Source organism: Rhamphochromis longiceps, linkage group LG9 (genome assembly GCF_057381845.1).
Source record: "Rhamphochromis longiceps isolate RC_006_pf linkage group LG9, R_longiceps_female_GT1.1, whole genome shotgun sequence".
NCBI classification, from domain to species: Eukaryota; Metazoa; Chordata; class Actinopteri; order Cichliformes; family Cichlidae; genus Rhamphochromis; species Rhamphochromis longiceps.
The window spans coordinates 8,611,759-8,632,722 of NC_140565.1; the positions used below are offsets into that span (position 1 = coordinate 8,611,759).

Consider the following 20,964-nt stretch of genomic DNA (forward strand, 5'->3'; position numbering starts at 1 on the left):
CTGCGCTAAGATGCCAAACTGCAGTCTCAGCATGTACCAAATGGTGCCCCTCTGCACAAAAGCACTTTAGAGCCTGGAAAACGCAGGCTGAGTTTACCACGGTACCTTTAAGCTGCCACTTTATAGAAGTGACAGTGAACTTTGGAGAGGGCTTGGGGGACATGTACACAGCAGCACAAACAATCGTTCTTGGATGCTCTGTTGCCTTTGAAAACGTCTTGATATGAGTGGTAGCCTCACACTCTTGATTTGAAATTGTGGTATTTACATGGACACACACATTCTTCCCTTGCCCTCTGGACACCCACAGAGAGGCTTCCAGATGGACAAAAACCTGTTTGACAGGCTGATCTGCAATCAGTGGTCATCGCCTGTCTCACTCCGGTCAAGCATACTATCCCTCTCTTCCTTCATTTTCTTGTCCCTCTCTGCCAGCTGCTCAAACACGACAACCATCGCTCCCGCTCCTCTTTATCTCTTGTCTGTCAAGTCTTTGTTTTTCCCTGCTTCTTAAATGAAAAATTGACAGGTCCCTGACATAAAACAGAGGCAACATTCCAGCACGGTCCTCCTTGCAGGGACTTTATTGCCGTCGTTTTTGCTGTAAATGTCATGCGCTTACACGGAGAGTGGGTATATTACCCTACTGATTTAAAGTGTATAATTACATGTTGGGAGAATGTGGTTTAAGTACATACAGCCCGGTATTTCCCCTTTAGTTGAGTTCGTAAGCAACTTTGAAAAGACTGCAATTTAAATCAGCTAGATGTGCTGTTTGGACGGGATATTCCAAGTGTAGCACATGTGCATGGGTGGTTTTTCATGACACAGTCACTGGTCAAGGAGGAGTGAACGTCAGCTATTTTGATGATTTAGTTTCTTCCAAAACAGTCTTATGAAGAGCTACAGCCAAAGCATCTAGAAACACTATCAGAAAGTGAGCACAACATTAGTTCAGACAGGTCATGGAGTTAAGCTTAGTTGTTATCCCAGCCTGTAGGACACGCTATTAAAGCTTCTTTAACGAGGGCATAGTTGCAGCAGTTGTGGAAGCTGACCATAAACCTCCTTCACCTCGGCTCCTTCTTTCATGCTGCATCTGAACTGATCAATCTCACATTGTGATCACTGGTGCCTGAACTGCTCTGGGTTCTGTTCATTTATCTGAATAAATAAAGCTTTTTCACTGCAAAAATAGTTCATAACACAGAGGTGGTGCCGGTACACCACTCGTGGCTCAAAATAAACTTTTAATTCTTGAGGAATATACCTTCTGTTTGGAGCCTTCTTTCAAAGTGATCCAGTCCTCTCCATTAGAGCTGACATCCACTTTGTAGGACTTGACAAAGTAAACCCTCTGGGTCTCCTGGGAAATGGCGCCCTGGGTGCCGATGGCCGAGACGAACCGCAGGAACCCAAGGTCCACCTGAAAAGGGTGAAGAGAGGAGAGACAAGTTTACAGTGAGTTTGCCCATCACTTTACTTTCTCCTTTAGTGTTTCGCTGATTAGCCTGGGCAAAAAGTGCTACAATGTAAAGCTCTTTGCCTGACAACTTTTGTAAAGACGGCTTTCAGCGCACAGCCTATATTAATAATACACAAGACAAGTTGGAGAGTTAAAAATGAGTCCCCGCTATCTGATTCACCTCCGGTCATAGCCTCATCAGCAGCTACCTGGAATTTAATAAACAGCAATAAAATGATATTCGCATTAATGAAGCAGAGACAGGACGACAACTTAATTTCCGGCGAAGGGACGCGAGAGCTCATTGGATAGAAGTGAATAAAACAGGGTCTGCAATCACATCATCAGAACCTGTGAGCGGGAAAGAAAGATACAGACTGAATATCAAATGATGTGTCTTTAAAATATGCAGGGCTTTATAAAGTAATCATGAACTGCAGTACATTACTGCAGGGCTATTATATTTTCACAAGGAGACAGCCAGAGGTAGCAGGGTCAGAGAGGTGGAGGAGTGAATGTCTGTGTGTACGTATATTTTGCTCAGTGCATGGGTGCTGCACTCAGAGATGATGCTGGACAGAAAGTGGGGCTGGTTTCCATCAGACCTGGAAAAGGGAGCGCAATCTGTGTCTGCCAGCCATCATGCCTGTTTAAAACCATCACCATCACTGCCAGGAAAGACAGAATCCTCGTCCTTACATATATATATGTCCCCGCGGCTTCTGTGTCTGCGGCAGGAACGGCCTTCAAAACTTGCTTTGATCCCGTTGATTCGTTTACCAGCGGGATAAAGGTATAATTTTTCAGCCACCAGCAATAATAAATGAGCTCGCTCTGACCACTGCAGAGGCTCCTTGGACCTCACCTATCATCCCATCATCCACAGCAGAGGCAAAGAAAAAGAGTGGGTGTGGTGTCGACCTGCAAAACTTTCAAAGAATCCCAAGCCCTCGGTGTAAAAGTAGCGTGCTTAATTTTAACAAGCACTAACACCGTCTTTTGACAGGCTGAGCTGACGGTAATGAGGAGTAATGGTATTGCGTGCGGACACCGTTTAACACCCCCCCCCCCTGAAAAACAAGAGAAATGCAAGAAGCTTGGGCGTTGGTGGAACAGATTTCCAAGATCACGGGGAAAGACGAAGCCTTTGATGTTGACGTGAGATGGGCTCGAGCCCCGACGGATGGCGACCAGACTCTCGAGCAGATTACTGCATCGACTCAGAGGAGATAGTCGGCTTGAGCATGTGCGACAACAGTCAAATCCTTTATGGGAGTGTGAGCAGACTTTAGCGTGTGCATTTTTTAGGCAATCAGAGCCAGGGTTATCTTAGCAGGGCTCCAGCTCTGCTGAGACTAAAGCCACACAGAATCTACCTACTTTGCCTGCCAACATTATATACAGTAGTGTGCTTCCCTTAATGATTCAGAGCGAAGAGCAGGGAAGGAATATCTGCATGCCACAGAATGCCGGTCAATCCCGCTCCAGAAATATAAAGACATAAACAGATGGGAGCAATAAATGAGGTTCCACTCTGCTATTCTCTCACTCTGTCCTGGCCGCCCAAAGGATGTGGATGGATGAAGACTAACAAAAAAGACAGTCAAATACGGAGACAGAATACTTTTGTTCCTGTCTACAGGCTCAAGGGGCTTTTACAGTAAGTCCCCCTGATTTCTTTTGGTCTGCAAATAGAAACAAAATCAAATCCTGTCAGCTTCAGCCAGTTCCCATTTAATAACAAAGGAACTTACTTCCTCTCTGCTGGCTAAAACGGCTGCATGTGCCAGTAGTGGATGGAGGAAGCTGGGTCTGTGCTGGCGTTTAGTGCATTAGCCAAGGCAGGTCTTTAACATCTGCATTCAAATGGCCAGTCTGACATATTTTCAGCCTGGACCAATAGCAAAGCAGTTTACTGTAAAGGCTTCACTGAAAATGCTCTAATAGGAAGACTTGGCCTTGGGGTTGTTTTCTCTGAATGGATCTCATTAAGTTTAATGGAGGAGAAGAGCCTCTGGGAACGAAATGAGTGGCGGGGCTAATTGGGAACACTCGTGGGTGCTCAGACTCAGACAATCTCAGGACATGTGCGTGCCAAAATATTTCTGATTAGCAGAGACGTTTTGTCGGTGGGTAAAAATGAGCGTTCGTGATTGTGCAATCTCGCTTCCCAGTTTTACATACTTTAATCACCTTACGCTCATTTGTTTTAAACTCCTACAAACTATCACGGTGGTGGGCATAACCAAATCGCTGTAATGCTGTAATGAAAGTCCAACAGTGGAATTGAGGTAAAATAAAAAAAAAAAAAAAGGGAAAGAGGAGAGGTGAAGGGCGAGGAGAAGGTTAGGAGGGGAGGGACAAGTGGCTGACAGCGATGCCTCGCAAGATGTGAGGGACACGAGTGCAGAGTCTCCCGCGAAGAAGTGCACAGACTAGATCAATTTCACAGACACAGCCTGATAACAGGGCCTGGGTAATGAGCAAAGCATGATTTATTAATGGCTGCTTGTTAGAAGCAGAAGAACGGTGCTGAGGCTGCGCTAACAGACCGGGGTTGCACGGGTCATGGAGAGAAGGCGGGCTGCCAGGGCGCTTGGATGCAAAGCAGAGTCCATCCTACGCCGCAGAGACCGCAGTGAAAACAAACAGGCCCAGATAATGATTACTAGTGGGACTCCTTTTAGCCCAGAGCACAGGACAGAACTTGCTGACCTATATACATAAACCGATAGCCAACATTTAGAAAGTGAGTGCACAGCGGAGCTTGGGTAAATAGATCACTCACAGATGATAAGCCGTTTGTCATCTGCAGATGAAAGGCTGAGTCATGTCTAATGGGTGATGTAATGACTGCGAGGAAGGTGTGAATTATGACTCCTAATCGCAGGCCTAAAGGGAGGCTCTGCGTTTCCAGACTCTGCTGATCAAACAGAACGAAAGCTTGTATCTGCTGCGCATTTGCCATATTGTTATTCTTTCCCCTTGCATAAGTGTTTGGACTCGAGCCCACCTATAGATAAATGACAACACACATTCTGGGACATGCCGGTGCACAGTAACTCATATCTGGTGGGACACACAACCTGAGCCATAAACATGCCAGGCGGGGTAAGAAATCACCCACAATCTTTCCATAAAGCAGTGGCAGGCTGATATCTGGGCAAGGCTTCAGTGTGTCCTTGTCTCCCACGAGTTTTTCCTGCTCCGGCACAGTCCAGAATATGTGTGACTTTCTCTCTGAGTGTGCGTGCGCCTGAGATGTTTTCTCCCTTCCTGTTATGAGGCAAACTGATGAGTCAAAAGCCCTATGCCCCACAAATGCCAGTGCGCGCAGCTCCGGTGGTTCCGCAATGTAATGGAAGCAGAAAGGCAGAAAGAGAATCAGTCGTGGGCTCGGGCTTGTAACATCAGCCAGTTAAAGCCTGGTGTGAATGCAATCAGGCCGACACACTGAAATCAACAGAAGGCGTCTGGATGGTCTGATTTGATTACATCTGATTTGGTGTGTAAGTTTGGGGGTGTGGAAAATATTCACTTGCTTCACATTTTGTCATGTTACAGCCTTAAATTCAATTTCTCACCTCAAAATTCTACACACAATGCCTCATAATCACGAAGTGAAAAAAGTATTGGGAAATTCTTACAAAAAAGATGAATTTAATCCATGTGAAGAACAAGTGAAGCGCTGTGAAGACTTTTCGGATGCACTGCATGTGTTCAGATAGACGTTGTATTTCTGTATCTGTTTGCGCAAGTGTGGCTTAGTTTGAAGTTTTCTAATTATACCTCATTGGCAGTAGGAGCTGTAGGCGTGATCATTAGGTGTATTGTCTCTGCATGACTCAGATGTGCAGCAAGGCCACATGATATGTATTTCGAGGCTAAAGCCTTGTCAGTTTTATGTAGGTGTAGAAAGAAGACGTGGTTTATAAGGCCTGGGAGGGAAGGAGGGGTGTGTGTGTGAGAGTTGGCGGGGAAGGGGGGGGGGGAGCTTTAAAGAAACGGCAAAGACTCAAAAGCTCTATCTCTCGCTGCTTGATTGGCTTATAATTGAGTTGCCAAGGAGTTGCATAGAGCAATCCGTACTCTGCGAGAAGAAGTACTTTTCTTTGAAATCCATTTCTCTGCTTGCCCAACAGGGGGGGGGGGAATAGCTTCCTATCTGTGTGGGCTGCTGACTGAATAACCAAGGCCTCTAGGGAACAAGTTTATTCGTTTTCCCTCACCAAAAAACAACAACAAGAGAAATGCCCAGGGTGAGAGAGAAAGGAGAGCTCCTCTGAGTTCCAAAGTCAACGAGCAGCTGGTAGACACAGTTAGAAGCCCCGGTCAAGGAAACAACCCCTGGACATGCTTTATGGATCTCAAAGGGTAGTATAGTCAGAAGTGATGAAGCAGGCGGAGAGTCTCGAGTCACTTTCTTTTTTTTTTTTGCATACAAAATCTGATTACAATCTTCTTTGTATGGTAATGAGAGGAGGCTGACATTTCGGTGAAGCTGACATTCGCAAAGATACCTCGCCACGAAGCTAAAGAGACACGCTTCCATTCCCAGATGCAGTATTTCTAAACCAGCTTTTGGCAATCTCTTCACTAATTTCTTCCACAGTCACTTTTGGTGTAGCAGGAGCTTTGTAGGAATAGCTCAGTTACCTGGAAACTGTAATTAATTTGTTCTTTCATGAAAATTGTATTACTCAAATGCTCCGGGACCTATGAGCTCCTCTCACGAACTTCCATTTATCACAGTGTTCACCTGACAGGATTACAGTTTATTTTTAGCACCACGGCACCTCTTTGGTGGCACTGAATTATGCAGGTCTTCCCATGCGCTGATCATCTGTTTTCTTGACAAAGAGGGATGTACAGGCTGGATGACAGCGATAGTTAAGTTAAAGGTTGCCTGGTTTGTCATGCGTGAGGTGGGGGTGAGCTTAAACATATGCACTGTTGCGTGATTGGAGAGGGAGGATAACAGTCTGGCTTCAAGTTTTTCCTTTGTGAATCATCATTATCACACTAACTCCAGGGTCATTCCCAGCCATGCCACACACATGACTAACGTGCTGAGTAATGATTATGAAACCCAGAAACAGTGATAGGGATGGGAAGCAGGGCAGACCTGAAGGTATGTCACGTCTGGAAGTGGCTGCATGATCTGATCTCAGGATACGCAGCTGCACGTGATCGCTTGGAGATGATGACCGGCTACGGGACTTTCAGGCACTGAAAATGAAGCTGATTATGGTTGAGCTGAGGTTTTGTCTCAGAGTACTGATGCAGTACTGTTTCATTTAATTACATCATGCTATCCCTCATGTTTCGATTTCTAGTCTGACTTTTGGGCCGCTCCAGTCGAGTGTGGGTCTCTATTCTCTCATTGATTTTCCAATTGAGCGCAAGGCCTAGAAGGAGCGAGGCACAGACAGCATCCATTGTTTCCATTTGTAAGGCACGATGATGATCTCACCAGCAGCTGCATGCCAGCCTCCGCTCCTCGGCTCTCACTAGACTTCATCAACTGAGAATCTGCTGTTAATTACTACTCCATATTCTAATTACTTATCACTTGGTATGGGAAGTAAGCCCAAACAGAGGCTGAGGTAAAGAAGCAGACAATAGCAATGAAGGAGACATTTTCACAAATCATTGATCTAGGGTTTAGAGAACATTTTTAGATGATGGAAAATAGGGTGTGTCAGATCCAAGCTGCAAGAGAGCTAAAAAAAAAAAGCCAATGCCACAGTATCTAGCTAAAACTAACGATATAGACATTATGACATCATGCAGTGGTTTCTGGTCTCCTCATTTTCAAGTGTTAGATTTTTTGCAGGTGACATATTGGCCTTTCCAAACCAGAAATAGCAACATTTGGATAAGCGAGTAGATTAATAAATTATCGGCTAAAGCTAGCATCCACAGTTTGCACATCTGCCCATCAGCGCAAATTAACAAATGAGTAAGACACAAGAATTTGACTCACTAAAACTGATGCACGAACCTCTTGGATGGTCTGCACCACATAGTTGACCAGCTGTTGGTTATGGCTCCCCGTGTTAGCATAGCCGTCAGGTAAAGATAAGCCTGAATGCTTTTTGGGGTATTGGTGATTTTTGGAGCATTTTCTATAAAATTAGCAAGCTCAACTCTTAGGAACGGAAAGTATAGTATTGTAATTTAGCACTTATTAGTGGGAAATTATGTCTGTGTCATACACATATGATGTCTATGAAATCTTTTTCTTACTAGCATTAGCATATATGGTTAGTTCTGGCTGTAAAAGAAAATAAACAAACGAACTAGAAGCAGTTGCCCATAATGTTAACTTGAGGCTTCAAAGTGAGACTTTACAATCTAATCTGACATAACCATGCCTTTGTCCATTTATTATATACAGCCTGTGGGCAGACCACATGGATTTAGCGTTCATTCTTATCTGATTGGTGGAAGGAATTGCACCATTATCAAGGCTCTCTGCAAGTGTTTGATTGGTGAAGGTTTATCTGGCCTCAGATTCAAAGCACAGTTTGCTGTATGGCTTTGCCTGGGCAAATACACCCAGGAAGGGCTGTGCCCCCCCGTGTTTCAAATTGCAACTTAAACCTGTGACAATATCCCCCGCAAACGGTTGACTTTACCATGAGATTAATATTGCATGTGGGAGATAAAGAGGCATATTGTGTCAACAAAACACCGATATGCTTCTGAACCTTTGATGTCTGCAACAAAGGTGAGATTAAAGCACGCATGACAAGAGTAAAGGGACTCATTATCTCCATTTATGATTAAACAATTTAGCTTATCAGAGACACATAAAAAATACATAAATACTGACAAAGTAGTCAGGGATAATGCATCCTGACAAGAAGATTGAAGATAATGGCAGGATCCGTTCCAGCTAAATTATAGATATGGAGACAAGCTCAAGCTCATGAGCATAAAAAAATAAAAATTAAAAGCCCCAGCTGTATGGGATAGCGTGTACTGTATATTGCCATTATGAGATGCTCAATAAAGAGGCTTTCAGGTATTGACAGTTGGGTTCTCTCCAAGACAGTCTAAATTATTCATGTTGTGTGTATGTGCAATCAATGGCAGCCGTCTCACAGAGATTCAGTCTTGGAGTGTCTTTTATTGAGTCCTTCAGATGCTTTACTGACTCTTGGTGGCCATCAGATCCTTCCTCTGACATCCTTGACAAAGCCATTGTACACTATGTGAGCTTCTCAGCAATTTCCCTAATCACGCTCCCCGAGGAACCATTACACCAATCCATAGACTATACCTCCCCTTCAGAGTTAAATGTGTTGTACAGATGCGGACATTTCCTCACTGGTGCTGTGTGAAAACTTGTGGTGTATCCTCATTTATTATTTTTTTAATACCTCAACCTGCTCCAGAGAACCCCACTGCTAAGCATCTGAAAAAGACACACGTCGCGCAGCAGGGTAATTCGTACAAATCTCTTTCTACCTTGATGTAGATTTGTAAGCCTAAAATTTTCAAGCATGAAAAAAGAAAGACCTGTTTTGAGGGATTATTGTTCCTTCCTTTCCTCCCTCTTCCCTCCCCTGTAAACCTCCTCAAAGGACATCTGTCCATCTCCGTGTAGACCAAAGGGGCTGATTAATGACCTGGCTAACCCAGCACTCAATGCTGTACCCACCACACCAATCTAATTACCCAGCGGAGAGCGCACAGACTCCAGCATCTCGCCCTCCTCCTTTCCATGCATCAGAATGAGGCAGTATTAAAATGGATGACAAATCTGGATTATGTTCGGCAAAGAAGAGGCAAAGCAGAGCAAAAGAAAATGCCCAGGAATCAAAGGCCGGGCTGTCATGAATAATAAAACTGTCTGCCTCAAACTGCAGTCAGGGGATGATAATGAAATAAATAATGAATTGATTACTATGCATCTGACTGCGCACTGAGATGATTTGTACGTGCCGCGAGGGGGGACTGAGCTTGTTGCAACACCACGGACAGGCTTAATGAAAGAGGAATGAAGAATTCTAGTCTTTTAATACCACTTGTGATAATTGGACTTCTGCTCGGAGCGCTCGGCACAAGTACATCCTCGGAAAAAAAACCAAAACATAAATTACGTGGCAAGCGCAGACTTGGCTCTTTCACAGAGTCTGAAATTAGACAAGTCTCATTCTGTGTTTTCATCTGATTAGTATTGGGAAATCAGCATGCTCATTAGACCACATCCCTCCTTTTAAAAATGCAGATTTTACTGCCAAATCAAATCCTCAATATGATCAATACTAAAACAGGGGGAGGCTGGAGTGGCAAGAAATCATTGTGATAACTCACAACATGACATGGAAGAGAACCAGAGCGGCGCAGCCTTCAAGTCTAAGCTGTTACACTTATCGGGCTGTGAACAATGGACTTTCCTTTTAGAAAGACAAACGCTGTAATGCAACAGACCATCCAACCGCTGGAGGAAGTGGTAAAGGAGCCCGTGCCTTGTTCCACTCTGACACATGCTGAGTTCCTCTGCAGGACAATATGGACCCTGCCAGACAGTCCCACTCATCCACAAACTCAAGTATGAACGCACGGACACACACAAGCATGGGAGAGTGCGCGTAAACCGGCGCACGTACACACACTGATTAAATTAGTCTGAAGGAGCAACAGGGGCCCCCAGGACAATATTTTCATTGCAATAATAAAGGAAAAGCTTGCTTATGGCCCTCCCCAAGCAAATATTTGGCTTTGGGTCAGCTCTATTATTCATCCCCCGAGGAATATGCCGGAGCCAAAGTTTTCAGCAGTGAAGCAAAGACTGTAGAAAAGAGTCGAAAAAGACAAACAGTCTGGGCATTTACGAGGCCTGGAGGCTTTCGGTTAATAAATCAAACAAGCTCCGAATGCATCTAGGTAGTGCCTCAGTGGGTATGTCACTGGAGGGGGGGGTTGTGCTGTGAGTGGACTTGGAATATGTGACTTATCCCAGTCTAGGGATGGAAGAACTAAATCCTTAATCTTCCCACATAAAGTTCCCTTGGTGGGTGATGATCATTTTGTGCAGATAAGCTGACAGTCAGAAAAAAATATGACGGAGCCTGTTTGTGTGTTTGAGAGTGTCTGTGTGTGTGTGAAGCCAGGCAGGACGCCTGGAATAAATCCCAGCATCCCCCAGAGGCGGTCTCTGTTATCACGGAGAAGGAAAAGTTATCAGATAGGACAAGAAGACAGAGGGAGGGAGAGAGAGATAGGCAGGTAGGTAGACAGTGATAGAGAGAGTGGACTCGCAATTTTTGTAAGGCGTGAACTTAACCACCCCAGAGGTCCATCAGGACAGCTGACATTCATCATCGGAACTGTTGGGTGTTATGGAGAAGCTGCACCTCCAGAGGCCGAAGAACAAACACGGAGCACACTGACTGTGCTCGAGCAGGCAGCGGTCGCGTCAAATACACAACACACCCTTAGACTGTGACGCACTTCCAGAAAGACAGACCACAGACAGCTGGAGAATTGTTCCACGCTGCCTTTTGATTGAACTTCCTGTTAAAAATTTAAATGTTATCAGTGATGTGCTGTTATCTTCCTGTTAGTAGGTTACCTGTATCCACTCTTTGTTGGAATCCTCTGCTGGTGTCCATGCATTTTCATAGTAGTTGAGTCTGGAGCGCTCTGGGGACCAGCTAGGATTGTACTGGGATGAAACCATGATCTGATCTGACGTTATCTCTCCCGATTCCATGCCTAAAGGGTCGCTACAGTCAAAGTCTGCAAAGGGAAAATGTAAACAATGTTTATTTCTGAGTCAAAATGCGACACAGCAATGTCTTTTCAGTGCCCCCCACCCCCGCTACAGAATCAGAGCTTATCTCAAGGGAGGAGGCCACCGCACGACAGCCACTCAGCACTGCCGGCCGGGAAAGAGGAGCACATCAGCAGTGCCTCGGTAAATCCTTCCCGCGTCTCTCCCTCTACTTTTTAATGGAAGAAGGATGGAAGCGTTCCGCATTAAGACGTAAAAATGTCCTCATAAAACATTCAGTGTAGGCTGGTATTACGCGTTAGAGTGACTTTCCCTCCAGTAATTTTTTTTTTCCACTGACTGGATCAGTTTCCCTTCACTTCCCTGTGGGCAGTTTATCTTTTTTTTTTTAACCTTTCTCCCCATTTTCTCCCTTATTTGGTCTCTTGTGGGAGTTTAGGTGTGTTTAGTGTCTGTATTTGGGGACCATACATCACACTCAGTGGTCAGCCCCATGGGAGGAGGTGCTTCACTTGTTAGTGTTAACTCTGGGCAGCTGATTTGTGGTATCCGGGGCTCCGTAAACGAAAAGACTCCGCTGGGTCAGATTGGGGTCAGCCCCTCTAACCTCAGTTGGCTGGACATACTGACCCTGCTGTAGAGTGATGAAGAAAATGACCTTTTGATCCGGGCAGTTTTTCATTAAGTTCACCACAACAACACAGAGGTATGCGAAGGCACACTTACAGCCACTCATGTAAGCAGCTCTTGTTTATTTACTTCCTTTTTTTTCCCCCAATGGGGAAATTGGTCATAAAGCAAACTGGCAATCCTTCAAGCAGCATGTTAGCATAAATGTAAAAGCTTATGACCAAAAAAATACAGTCATTTGCTTATATGCAGACACACATGCACAGATTCAGAGGGCTCAGGATGGAGAGTAGTGTGGAACTGCTGTGTGGCTGCTGCCTAAAAGCTAACACAGATGGTCTCCCCATCTGCTGGCCTGCTCACATGCCTCAGTCAGTGGGTCAGCGTGCATCCTTGTGCTTTACAGTGTCGACGTGTGGCTGTATACGCATGTGTTCGTGCACAAAGGTATGCCGGAGTCTCCGTGTGAGGCCGAGAAAACTGTCTCGCACCTCCCGCATTCATTGTCGCCTTTCTTTGAAGGCCGTTCTTGCCAGACTTTTGTACTGGGACCTACGTCACCTAGAATACAGACCGCGATCAACGAAAAAACACAAGGAGGTTGTCTGTTCGCTTTCAAAGGTGGTATCTGATCACGTGGATTAGCGACCAAAGCGGGGTTTGATAGCTGAGGAAAATGGCGACAGTTGATAGAGGGGATGAGTGTATGAGAAAGAACAAAAGACAAGGCCTCTTTTCAGCGCCTTATCACCTTTCATCAGTAGCTTTCAGCTGGAGCGTACCCATCCCCTCGCCACGGAGAAGCGAGAAAATCCACCGTGTATTATGCATAAGGGGATTATGAATGATTCAAGCAGTACAAGCCTGGAAAAGCAAAGACAGGGTCTGGAGATTTTTATTTTCATCTCGGATTTGTTTGAGTTGGTGACGTATCCCAAGCAACTGACTTCTAAATGAAGGTGTGCGCTGATCACAGGTCAGATATTTCACTGGGCCTCTTAAGGGCGAATGTGAAAAGCTGCTCCGCGTAATCTGATCTTGGACGCGTGATTAAAATAGCCCGAGTGACTCGGAGTAAACTAAAGAGAAGTGACATAAACAGTCACAGCTCTTCTCGTTGCTGCGAGGTGGCCTTGTTTTCATTTGCAGCATGTGTACAACAGCAAAGTGTGCCTTCCCCTTTGGGTGAGATAAAACGCTCTTTGGAGATGATTAGTAGATTGGCTGGACTTCATCCATCTCTGCTGCTATTCAAAGACCAAATGTGTGGGTGTGGGTATGTGTGTAGGGGGTGGTCTTGCCTCTGGACAGATTTATGACTCCTACCAGGACTTTTCCTCCTTGATGAAATGTTTAGATGGAAAGTTTTGCAAAACGGGGTCAGGGGGTCAGGCGCCGTGACAGGGACACTGAATGTGAAAGCCCCAGGGATGTGTGTAAGTGTGCGTCCAGGGTTGTTACTGGTGAGGAAGCCGTCTTTTGGAGCCCGTCTGGGCTCATGGTGTATAAATGTAAGCCTTGTAAACCACAGGAGGCAGACTTGTAACCAGTAACACATTCCCCAAATGAAGAGGCAGGAGGTGTTTATTTAATAACTCTTATGAGTTCTGCTTAACAAGTGGGAACTTGTCACAACAGGACCCACTGAAAGTAGCAGACAACATCTGCTTCTTTGTGTAATATTCTCCGGCTGGTTACATTCTTGCCCTCTAATTCTTTTACAGCTAGTAACTTTTAAAGTTTTCTTTCACTAAACAAATTTACATTTCTGCCTCAGTCATCCCACTTGTGTACCAATGTTCTTTGTCTACCTGTGATTCAGCCTCCCTGACATCCCCATCTGTCTGATTTTAAGTGCTTTTTTCTGGGGGGGGGGGGGGGGGGGGGGGGGTTTGGAGTGTATGCCAGCTCACCCTCTGGAACAGTTCTTTCGATGACGGTGAAGTTGGCAGAGAAGCCTTCCTTTGCAATGGCGCTGTCGGTGTTGATTGTCAGGGCCAGGATGCCTGTGTAAGAGATGATCCTGCCCGGGGTGTTCTGCCCGCAGTACCTTCCGACATGTGGGCCAACTGGAGAGAGAAAAAGAGGGAATAAGTGCAAACATATAATATGTTCCTCGAGTTAGACTTGGTCACACATAGCTTTTAACTAGCCCCTCACCCCCACCGTGGAGGTGTGAAACCTGGTGTGTCAATCGACCCAATAAAGAAGAGCGAGAAAAGACTGTTCGTTTGCCTGCCACAGGGGCAAAAAAAAAAAGCAAGCGCAACCTGTGGCGTGCGGGGGGGGGGGGTCATGGTCTCTATTTGCTGGCTGTAAATACCACAAACCTCCTGTACCCACAATTGTTTTCTTAGACCTGAGGCAGACACAGCCGTGGCCCAGCGAGGCCAAACAAGTAAAGACTGGAGCGAGACAATGGGGAAGCATTAAAAGTCGGAAAGCAATAAAAGTGGGAGAGCGATGTGTTCGGCCGGGCAGACTGAGCAGAATGGGAAAACAGGATGGATGAAAGGTTGGAGGTGGAGAAATGCAGGGAGAGTGCGAACGATGGGGGTGATGAGGGAGGGAGAGAGAGAGGGTGAGCGCGGGAGCACAATGACCTTGCCCTGCGTCTCTGATGTGTGCTGTGATCCGTGCGCACTGTATTTAGTATTTAGTATTTATTTATTTATTGTCATTGTCAAGAACAATGAAATTGCGTTTGGGGCTTCCATACAACCCAAAAAAAGAAGAAAATAATAAATACCCCTTAAAACCCAAGTGTACATATTTAACCCAGTGTGACTCCAATGCAATAAGACAATCCTTAGCAATAATGTTCGTAGAAATTCAGACAAAGACCTGAGAAACATGACAAAATACAACAATGCAACCCATTCAATATTATTGTACTGTGAGATATGATATCAGATATGATAGTTATCTATTTAAGAAAGAGGGGGGGGGGGGGCAGGAGGGGGAAGAGAATAAAGATATGATGCACCAATGCAGACCAGTTCATTGCTAGTAAGAAGTTGGATATGGTTATTGTCCGTGAGAGGGGGGCAGAGAGTTCAGGAGCCTCACAGCCTGTGGATACAGGCTGTTGGCCAGTCTGGATGTTCTGGCCTGTATAGACCTGTACCTTCTCCCTGAGGGCAGCAGATGGAAAAGGTGGCGCGCAGGGTGATGTTGGTCCCGCAGGATACACTGGTGAGTGTGCGTTCCTGTTGGGGGAGCTGGAGCTTATCTGTGATTAGTAATGCTGTGATCAGCAGCGAGTGACAGTCCTGCCTCCCCGTGGCCTCCTGTCATCCAAAACATGCCACTTCCAGCCCGGCTCCTACATGAAAGGCAAAGGCCAGACTGCTGGGGCTCGGGGGCGGGGGGGGCGGGAGCAATGTGACGGCTCAAATTAATCTTCACAGACCAGGTGCCTGGTGAACAAATGTGCAACTCTACTGTATGTTTGCTTTTGAACCTGAGCTGAAAAAACATCTCCTGGATTATCTGCATGAGTCCCCAGCACTATGATATTTTCAAGAACCTTGCTGCCTTTTCTCCAGCCTTTCCCAGGGAAATGGCTCGCTGAGGTTCCACGACACACCTGTTGAGCGAGGTGCACTTTAAGAATAGGGGTAAGGAGTAGCACAGATCCTCCTCCCCCTGCTGCTTCACAAAGACCTGCGCCTGCCCAAACGTCTCCCACCTCTGCCTCCAGTCTTCCGTGCTAATGCATAATTATCGATCCTGCACGCACCACAGGAACCACCTGGCAGAAGCCGACATGCTGCTTTCCTCCCCTGGCTTATTTTTATACAGGACTGTGGATCACACGTGGCAACACTTGAGTGACGTGACGCTACATCAGTTCAAAATGGCATTTTCCAGTTCCTGCTCTCATCAAAGCTTCCTGTATGCAATGATGAACTGAGACAGATCTGAATCTTAATCATCAAGCAGTGCCGGAAACGTTACTTTTTCTAGACCCCCAGTGTCTTCTGTAAAAATATGTACTAAAAGGTGCTAATAATGTGACATATTCTCAGCTCCCAGAGTCTTTGAGAATCGACTTAATCAACACCAGTCTTGAAAATTAGACATGCGTCACCTCTGGCAGGGAGGAGGGGTTGCACAAATGAGTTGTGGAAATATTTTGTGGAATCAAAGGTCAGCTTGGCAAAAGTTAACATCTACAGACACAGGGGCTCAAAGAAAACTGAGCTTTAAGTAAACTTACTTGAAAAGGCGCCGCGATTTGCGCTTCAACCTTATCACCTCCGACGTGAAAGCAGAGAATACTGATGTGCACTGTGCTGAACGCAACAAGATAAAATTCTTTCAATTTTCTGCCACTGATGGCTAAGAGAAGCTTTCATCTTGTCTGCACCCTGTGTTGGAATAGCCAGGAGAAAAACTGAAAACTTCAAGAGGTGATTTCACTTGCCGAGTTCAAAGCATCATCCCAGAGCAATGGAAGCCTTGCTTTGAACGTTGCTTGCTTGCTCTTGCTCCGTCGCTCACCTGCTGATTTATTTATTTATTTATTTTTAGATAGATGGATTTTAGAACGCCATTTTATGGGGGAATATTTTGATTGTGTGCCTGGATCCACGTGAACGTTGTGGCCTGTGGTAAACCAAGAGCAGCAGACGTCCCACGGAGTGCTGTTTCACTCTAATAAGCACTTCTGGTGAGAAACACAAAGAATCCTGCAAAGGAAATTCTTTTTGGAGCAATTTCCTGCAAGATCAGACTGTGTTCTCCACATGTCAGCACCCTGAAAAGCATCAATTTAAACATTACAGCCTAGATTGGACATTGAACTCCCAAATGTACAGGCACTAGGCATACGGTCTGTGACTGAAAAAGGAAGTATGGGAGGATTGTGACAGGAAGTGTTCAGCATTTGGCAAAGACAAAGCATTCTGTTAGACCACTTCCAAGTATGGTTAAGGTAGTTAGCCTTCTTGCCCAAAGAATGTCATCTTATTGTTTAAAGTTGCTCCTTTCCTTTTGGAAAAACAGTGAGCAGCGAAGCTGAAACTTATCACTCCACTCACCCGCATTCTCACGCTCCCACCACAGGTTAACAGGTTTTCAAGAATAGTTTGAGTTTCACAGTCAGTTTGAGCTTGTCTGACTTGGCCTCCAAATTCTGCAGATCTCAATCCAATCAAGCATCTGTGGGATCTGCTGGACATAAAAGTCAGATCCAATGAGGCCCCACCTCACAACTTACAGGTCTTAAAGGATCTGTTGCTAACATCTTGGTGCAGATACCACAGCACACCTTCAGGGATCTAGTGGAGCCCATGCCTCGATGGGTCAGGGCTGTTTTGGTAACAAAAGGGGGACCAACACAATATTAGGCAGGTGGCCATAATGTTATGCCTGATCTGTGTATATTAAGTGATCTAACGCTGCCCAGCAGGTAGGAGTGATGCCCTAAATTGTTAAATGATGCATTGCTGCAATGCCTCACACTTTCACATTAAATTGTATTCAATTCTCTGTTCTTCCCATTCACTCACCTCCAGGGAACCCATCCCAGATCTCCAGCCGGTCATAGCGGCAGAACACACCAGTAGGGGGTGTTGGGTCGGGCTCCAGCTCAAAGCTCTCGAACTCCAAGATGATTTCCGACATTTTCGGGGCAAAGATCATGAAAGTGCAGTCCAGGTTGTTGGGGTATTTCTCGGGGAACCCAGGTGACTTAATGATGCCGCTGTTGGAGGTGAAGTTCCTGGAGCATTCTGGACCTGCAGGAAGGATGACAGGAAAAAGTGAGATGAGAAGTGAGAAGATGAATGGGGGACAAAGGAAGACATTTGAATGACTATTGCTTAAGTGAGTTGCTTAGGTGTTAAAGTAAGTTTTAGAAGCTCAGCCTTCCAGCTGCCCTACTGAGGGGAGGACAGTTTACGGCCCATAGGTGCAAGACCACCTCAGTAGTTCTTGTTTTCACATCTGGATCTCTACATCTGGATGTTCAAAAGCTCAGAGCTTTTGAGCATCACACTCCATCACTGTATGTGTGTTAAAACTGGAGGAACATCTGGGCTGAAAGTGTAAACATTAGTGAAAGGCCTCAATCACCAGAATCGGGGGAATGATGAATAAAGAGCTTGATTTGTTCTGATGTTCTCATGTCTGCGAAACATATGAGAGGTGCTCGAGCAAAATTACAGCGTCAGTGATGGAAGGCAAAGTGAATGACTGCGCATTCATCAACACGCACGCACGCACACCTAAACACACAGTTTTACACCAGGAAAAGTCAAAATATTTATGCACAGCTCCCCGGAGAGCTACCTTTCAGCTGATGAGGAGTATTAACGCATTTCCCATGGCAGACACTTCTCACAAGCACAAAATTATGATTTAAGAATGATTGACATGTGAGTCAAAAAAACAAAAACAAACTGAGACTAGCAGCTGCTTGAAAATGTTTAAATGTATGTGACAGACATTAGGATGCGTTCACTATGCAGACTCAAGCATCAGTCCCAAGTGTTAGAAAGCACCTGTTTTATACAAACATATACACAGAGATAGAAAATCAGAAAAAAAAAAACAGAATTACTGTTATTATTTTGAGCCATTAGTTGTAGAAATGTACCCAGGATAACATCATTTTCATGCCTGTCTGGCAGCTGGCGTGATGGGTGCAGGTGGGGCCAATCGAAACCAAAATTGCAGGGAGTTATCATTAGACAGAGCCACTGTGCCGCAGTCACTGCAGCTTAAATGAATGTGGCAAACTGCATTTTTTCCATCGCCACTCAAGCACCTTGCTGGGCCCCTAATTGAAGACCATCAACCCCACTTGAGCCTGTCCACCGGTGCTTTGAGTGAAGGGACGGAGAGCCACGTTGATTTTCTCCCCTCGTCCCAAGCTGAAAGCCACAGCGAGCCGGCGCTTTGACTCCAAAAAGAGTTGACATTTAGTGCGGCGGCTAAAGTGTGGCTTTCGCGAACAGTGGGCGCCATTAATTTCTCAGCTTCCCCCTTCGTATTTACCCCAGGAAAAATTCGGATTGATTTTTGTTCAGGGAGAGTGCTCCCCGGGATGAGAGGGTTGTTGGATGCTGGAGATTTGCACTTTGCCACATTTGATATTAATGTCACGCAGTTCTGGGGGTGGGGGGGGGGTAAAACTATAGATGCAAGCCAGTTCTTTCTGTGGTGAGTGTTCTAGACAGCTGTAGCATCCAGAGTGCTATTCAGGTCAATGTGTTGAATTTCGTGTGGATATTGGCTCCGAGCTCCACTCTCCATCCATTTCATCAGCTTCTACCGTGACCCTTATCTCAGCTCAGCAGTTGACCAGAACAGATTTAAAGTTTGGAAATGGTTCACGCTGAAAAACTGTCGAAATCCAAGCAGTAGGCTGGCAGTCAAAGAGCACAGTACCACTACAAATTTTTGTTAGTAAAACTACAGCTCTTACAGTATCATTTCTACTGGTTTCTGATTATCTCGGCTAAACACTGGTACATGCTTCCCTTATCATTAGAAGACATAGCATACATTTTCACTGCTATGCAGATGACACCCAGCTCTATCTGTCCATGAAGCCAGATAACAAACACCAATTAGTTAAACTGCAGGAATGTCTTAAAGACATAAAGACCTGGATGGCCGCTAACTTTCTGCTTCTTAATTCAGATAAAACTGAGGTTATTGTACTCGGCCCTGAAAAGCTTAGAAATATGGTATCTAACCAGATTCTTACTCTGGATGGCATTACCTTGGCCTCCAGTAACGCTGTGAGGAACCTTGGAGTCATTTTTGACCAGGACATGTCCTTCAATGCACATATTAAACAAATATGTAAGACTGCGTTCTTCCATTTGTGCAACATCTCTAAAATTAGAAATATCCTGTCTCAGAGTGACGCTGAAAAACTAGTTCATGCATTTATTACTTCCAGGCTGGACTACTGTAATTCATTATTTTCAGGATGTCCAAAAAACTCACTGAAAAGCCTTCAGCTAATCCAAAATGCTGCAGCAAGAGTCCTGACAGGGACTAGAAAGAGAGAGCATATTTCTCCTGTTTTGGCTTCCTGTTAAATCCAGAATTGAATTCAAAATCCTTCTCCTCACATACAAGGTCTTAAATAATCAGGCCCCATCTTATCTTAATGACCTTGTAGTACCATATCACCCTATTAGAGCACTTCGCTCTCGCTCTGCAGGCCTACTTGTTGTTCCTAGAGTATTTAAAAGTAGAATGGGAGGGAGAGCCTTCAGTTTTCAGGCCCCTCTTCTGTGGAACCAGCTTCCAGTTTGGATTCGGGAGACAGACACTATCTCTACTTTTAAGATTAGGCTTAAAACTTTCCTCTTTGCTAAAGCATATAGTTAGGGCTGGACCAGGTGACCCTGAATCCTCCTTTAGTTATGCTGCAATAGACATAGGCTGCCGGGGGATTCCCATGATGCATTGAGTTTTTCCTTTCCAGTCACCTTTCTCACTCACTATGTGTTAACAGACCTCTCTGCATTGAATCATATCTGTTATTAACCTCTGTCTCTCTTCCACAGCATGTCTTTATCCTGTCTTCCTTCTCTCACCCCAACCGGTCGCAGCAGATGGCCCCGCCCCTCCCTGAGCCTGGTTCTGCCGGAGGTTTCTTCCTGTTAAAAGGGAGTTTTTCCTTCCCACTGTTGCCAAAGTGCTTGTTCATAGGGGGTCATATGATTGTTGGGTTTTTCTCTGTATCTATGAAGCGCCTTGAGGCGACTTATGTTGTGATTTGGCGCTATATAAATAAAATTGAATTGAATAGTTACCAAGGTCCCCCACACCAGACTTCTCCTCTGAGTGCTAAAAGGCATTAACCAGAGATACTGTCCCCAAACTGAACCAACCTCACCGTCAACATTTCTGTTGCTATGTTCTTTCTGAACTGTCATAACTGAGGCGAAAGCAAGGACAAACCTTCTTATACTGTCAGCTTTTTTGTTCCTGGCTGCATGCAACTCCCTCCAAATGAAAAAAGAGGAGCGAGAGAGACAGAGCACTCTGGTTGCTCCCACCGGTGAGATAATCACCCAACAGATCTCTTTTATCTGCCGTCTCCACATGGGAGGGCTTCTGTCCCCAGCTCCTCTCACTACGCCCAGGATGT

The 20,964-nt window shown here is 45.4% G+C and overlaps 1 protein-coding gene across 4 annotated transcripts in view; it reads right to left on the bottom strand.

The window, feature by feature from the left end:
* Window positions 1-20,964, bottom strand: part of nrp1a (neuropilin 1a) — a 63,713-nt gene that overhangs the window by 15,716 nt on the left and 27,033 nt on the right. For all 4 annotated transcript variants that reach the window (XM_085418155.1, XM_085418153.1, XM_085418154.1 and 1 more), the window contains 4 exons: window positions 17,360-17,587; window positions 13,757-13,912; window positions 11,052-11,218; window positions 1,271-1,426 (listed from right to left, as the gene is read on the bottom strand). In XM_085418155.1, the coding sequence (XP_085274281.1) occupies window positions 1,271-1,426; window positions 11,052-11,218; window positions 13,757-13,912; window positions 17,360-17,587 (707 nt within the window). The remainder of the gene's footprint in view (window positions 1-1,270; window positions 1,427-11,051; window positions 11,219-13,756; window positions 13,913-17,359; window positions 17,588-20,964) is intronic.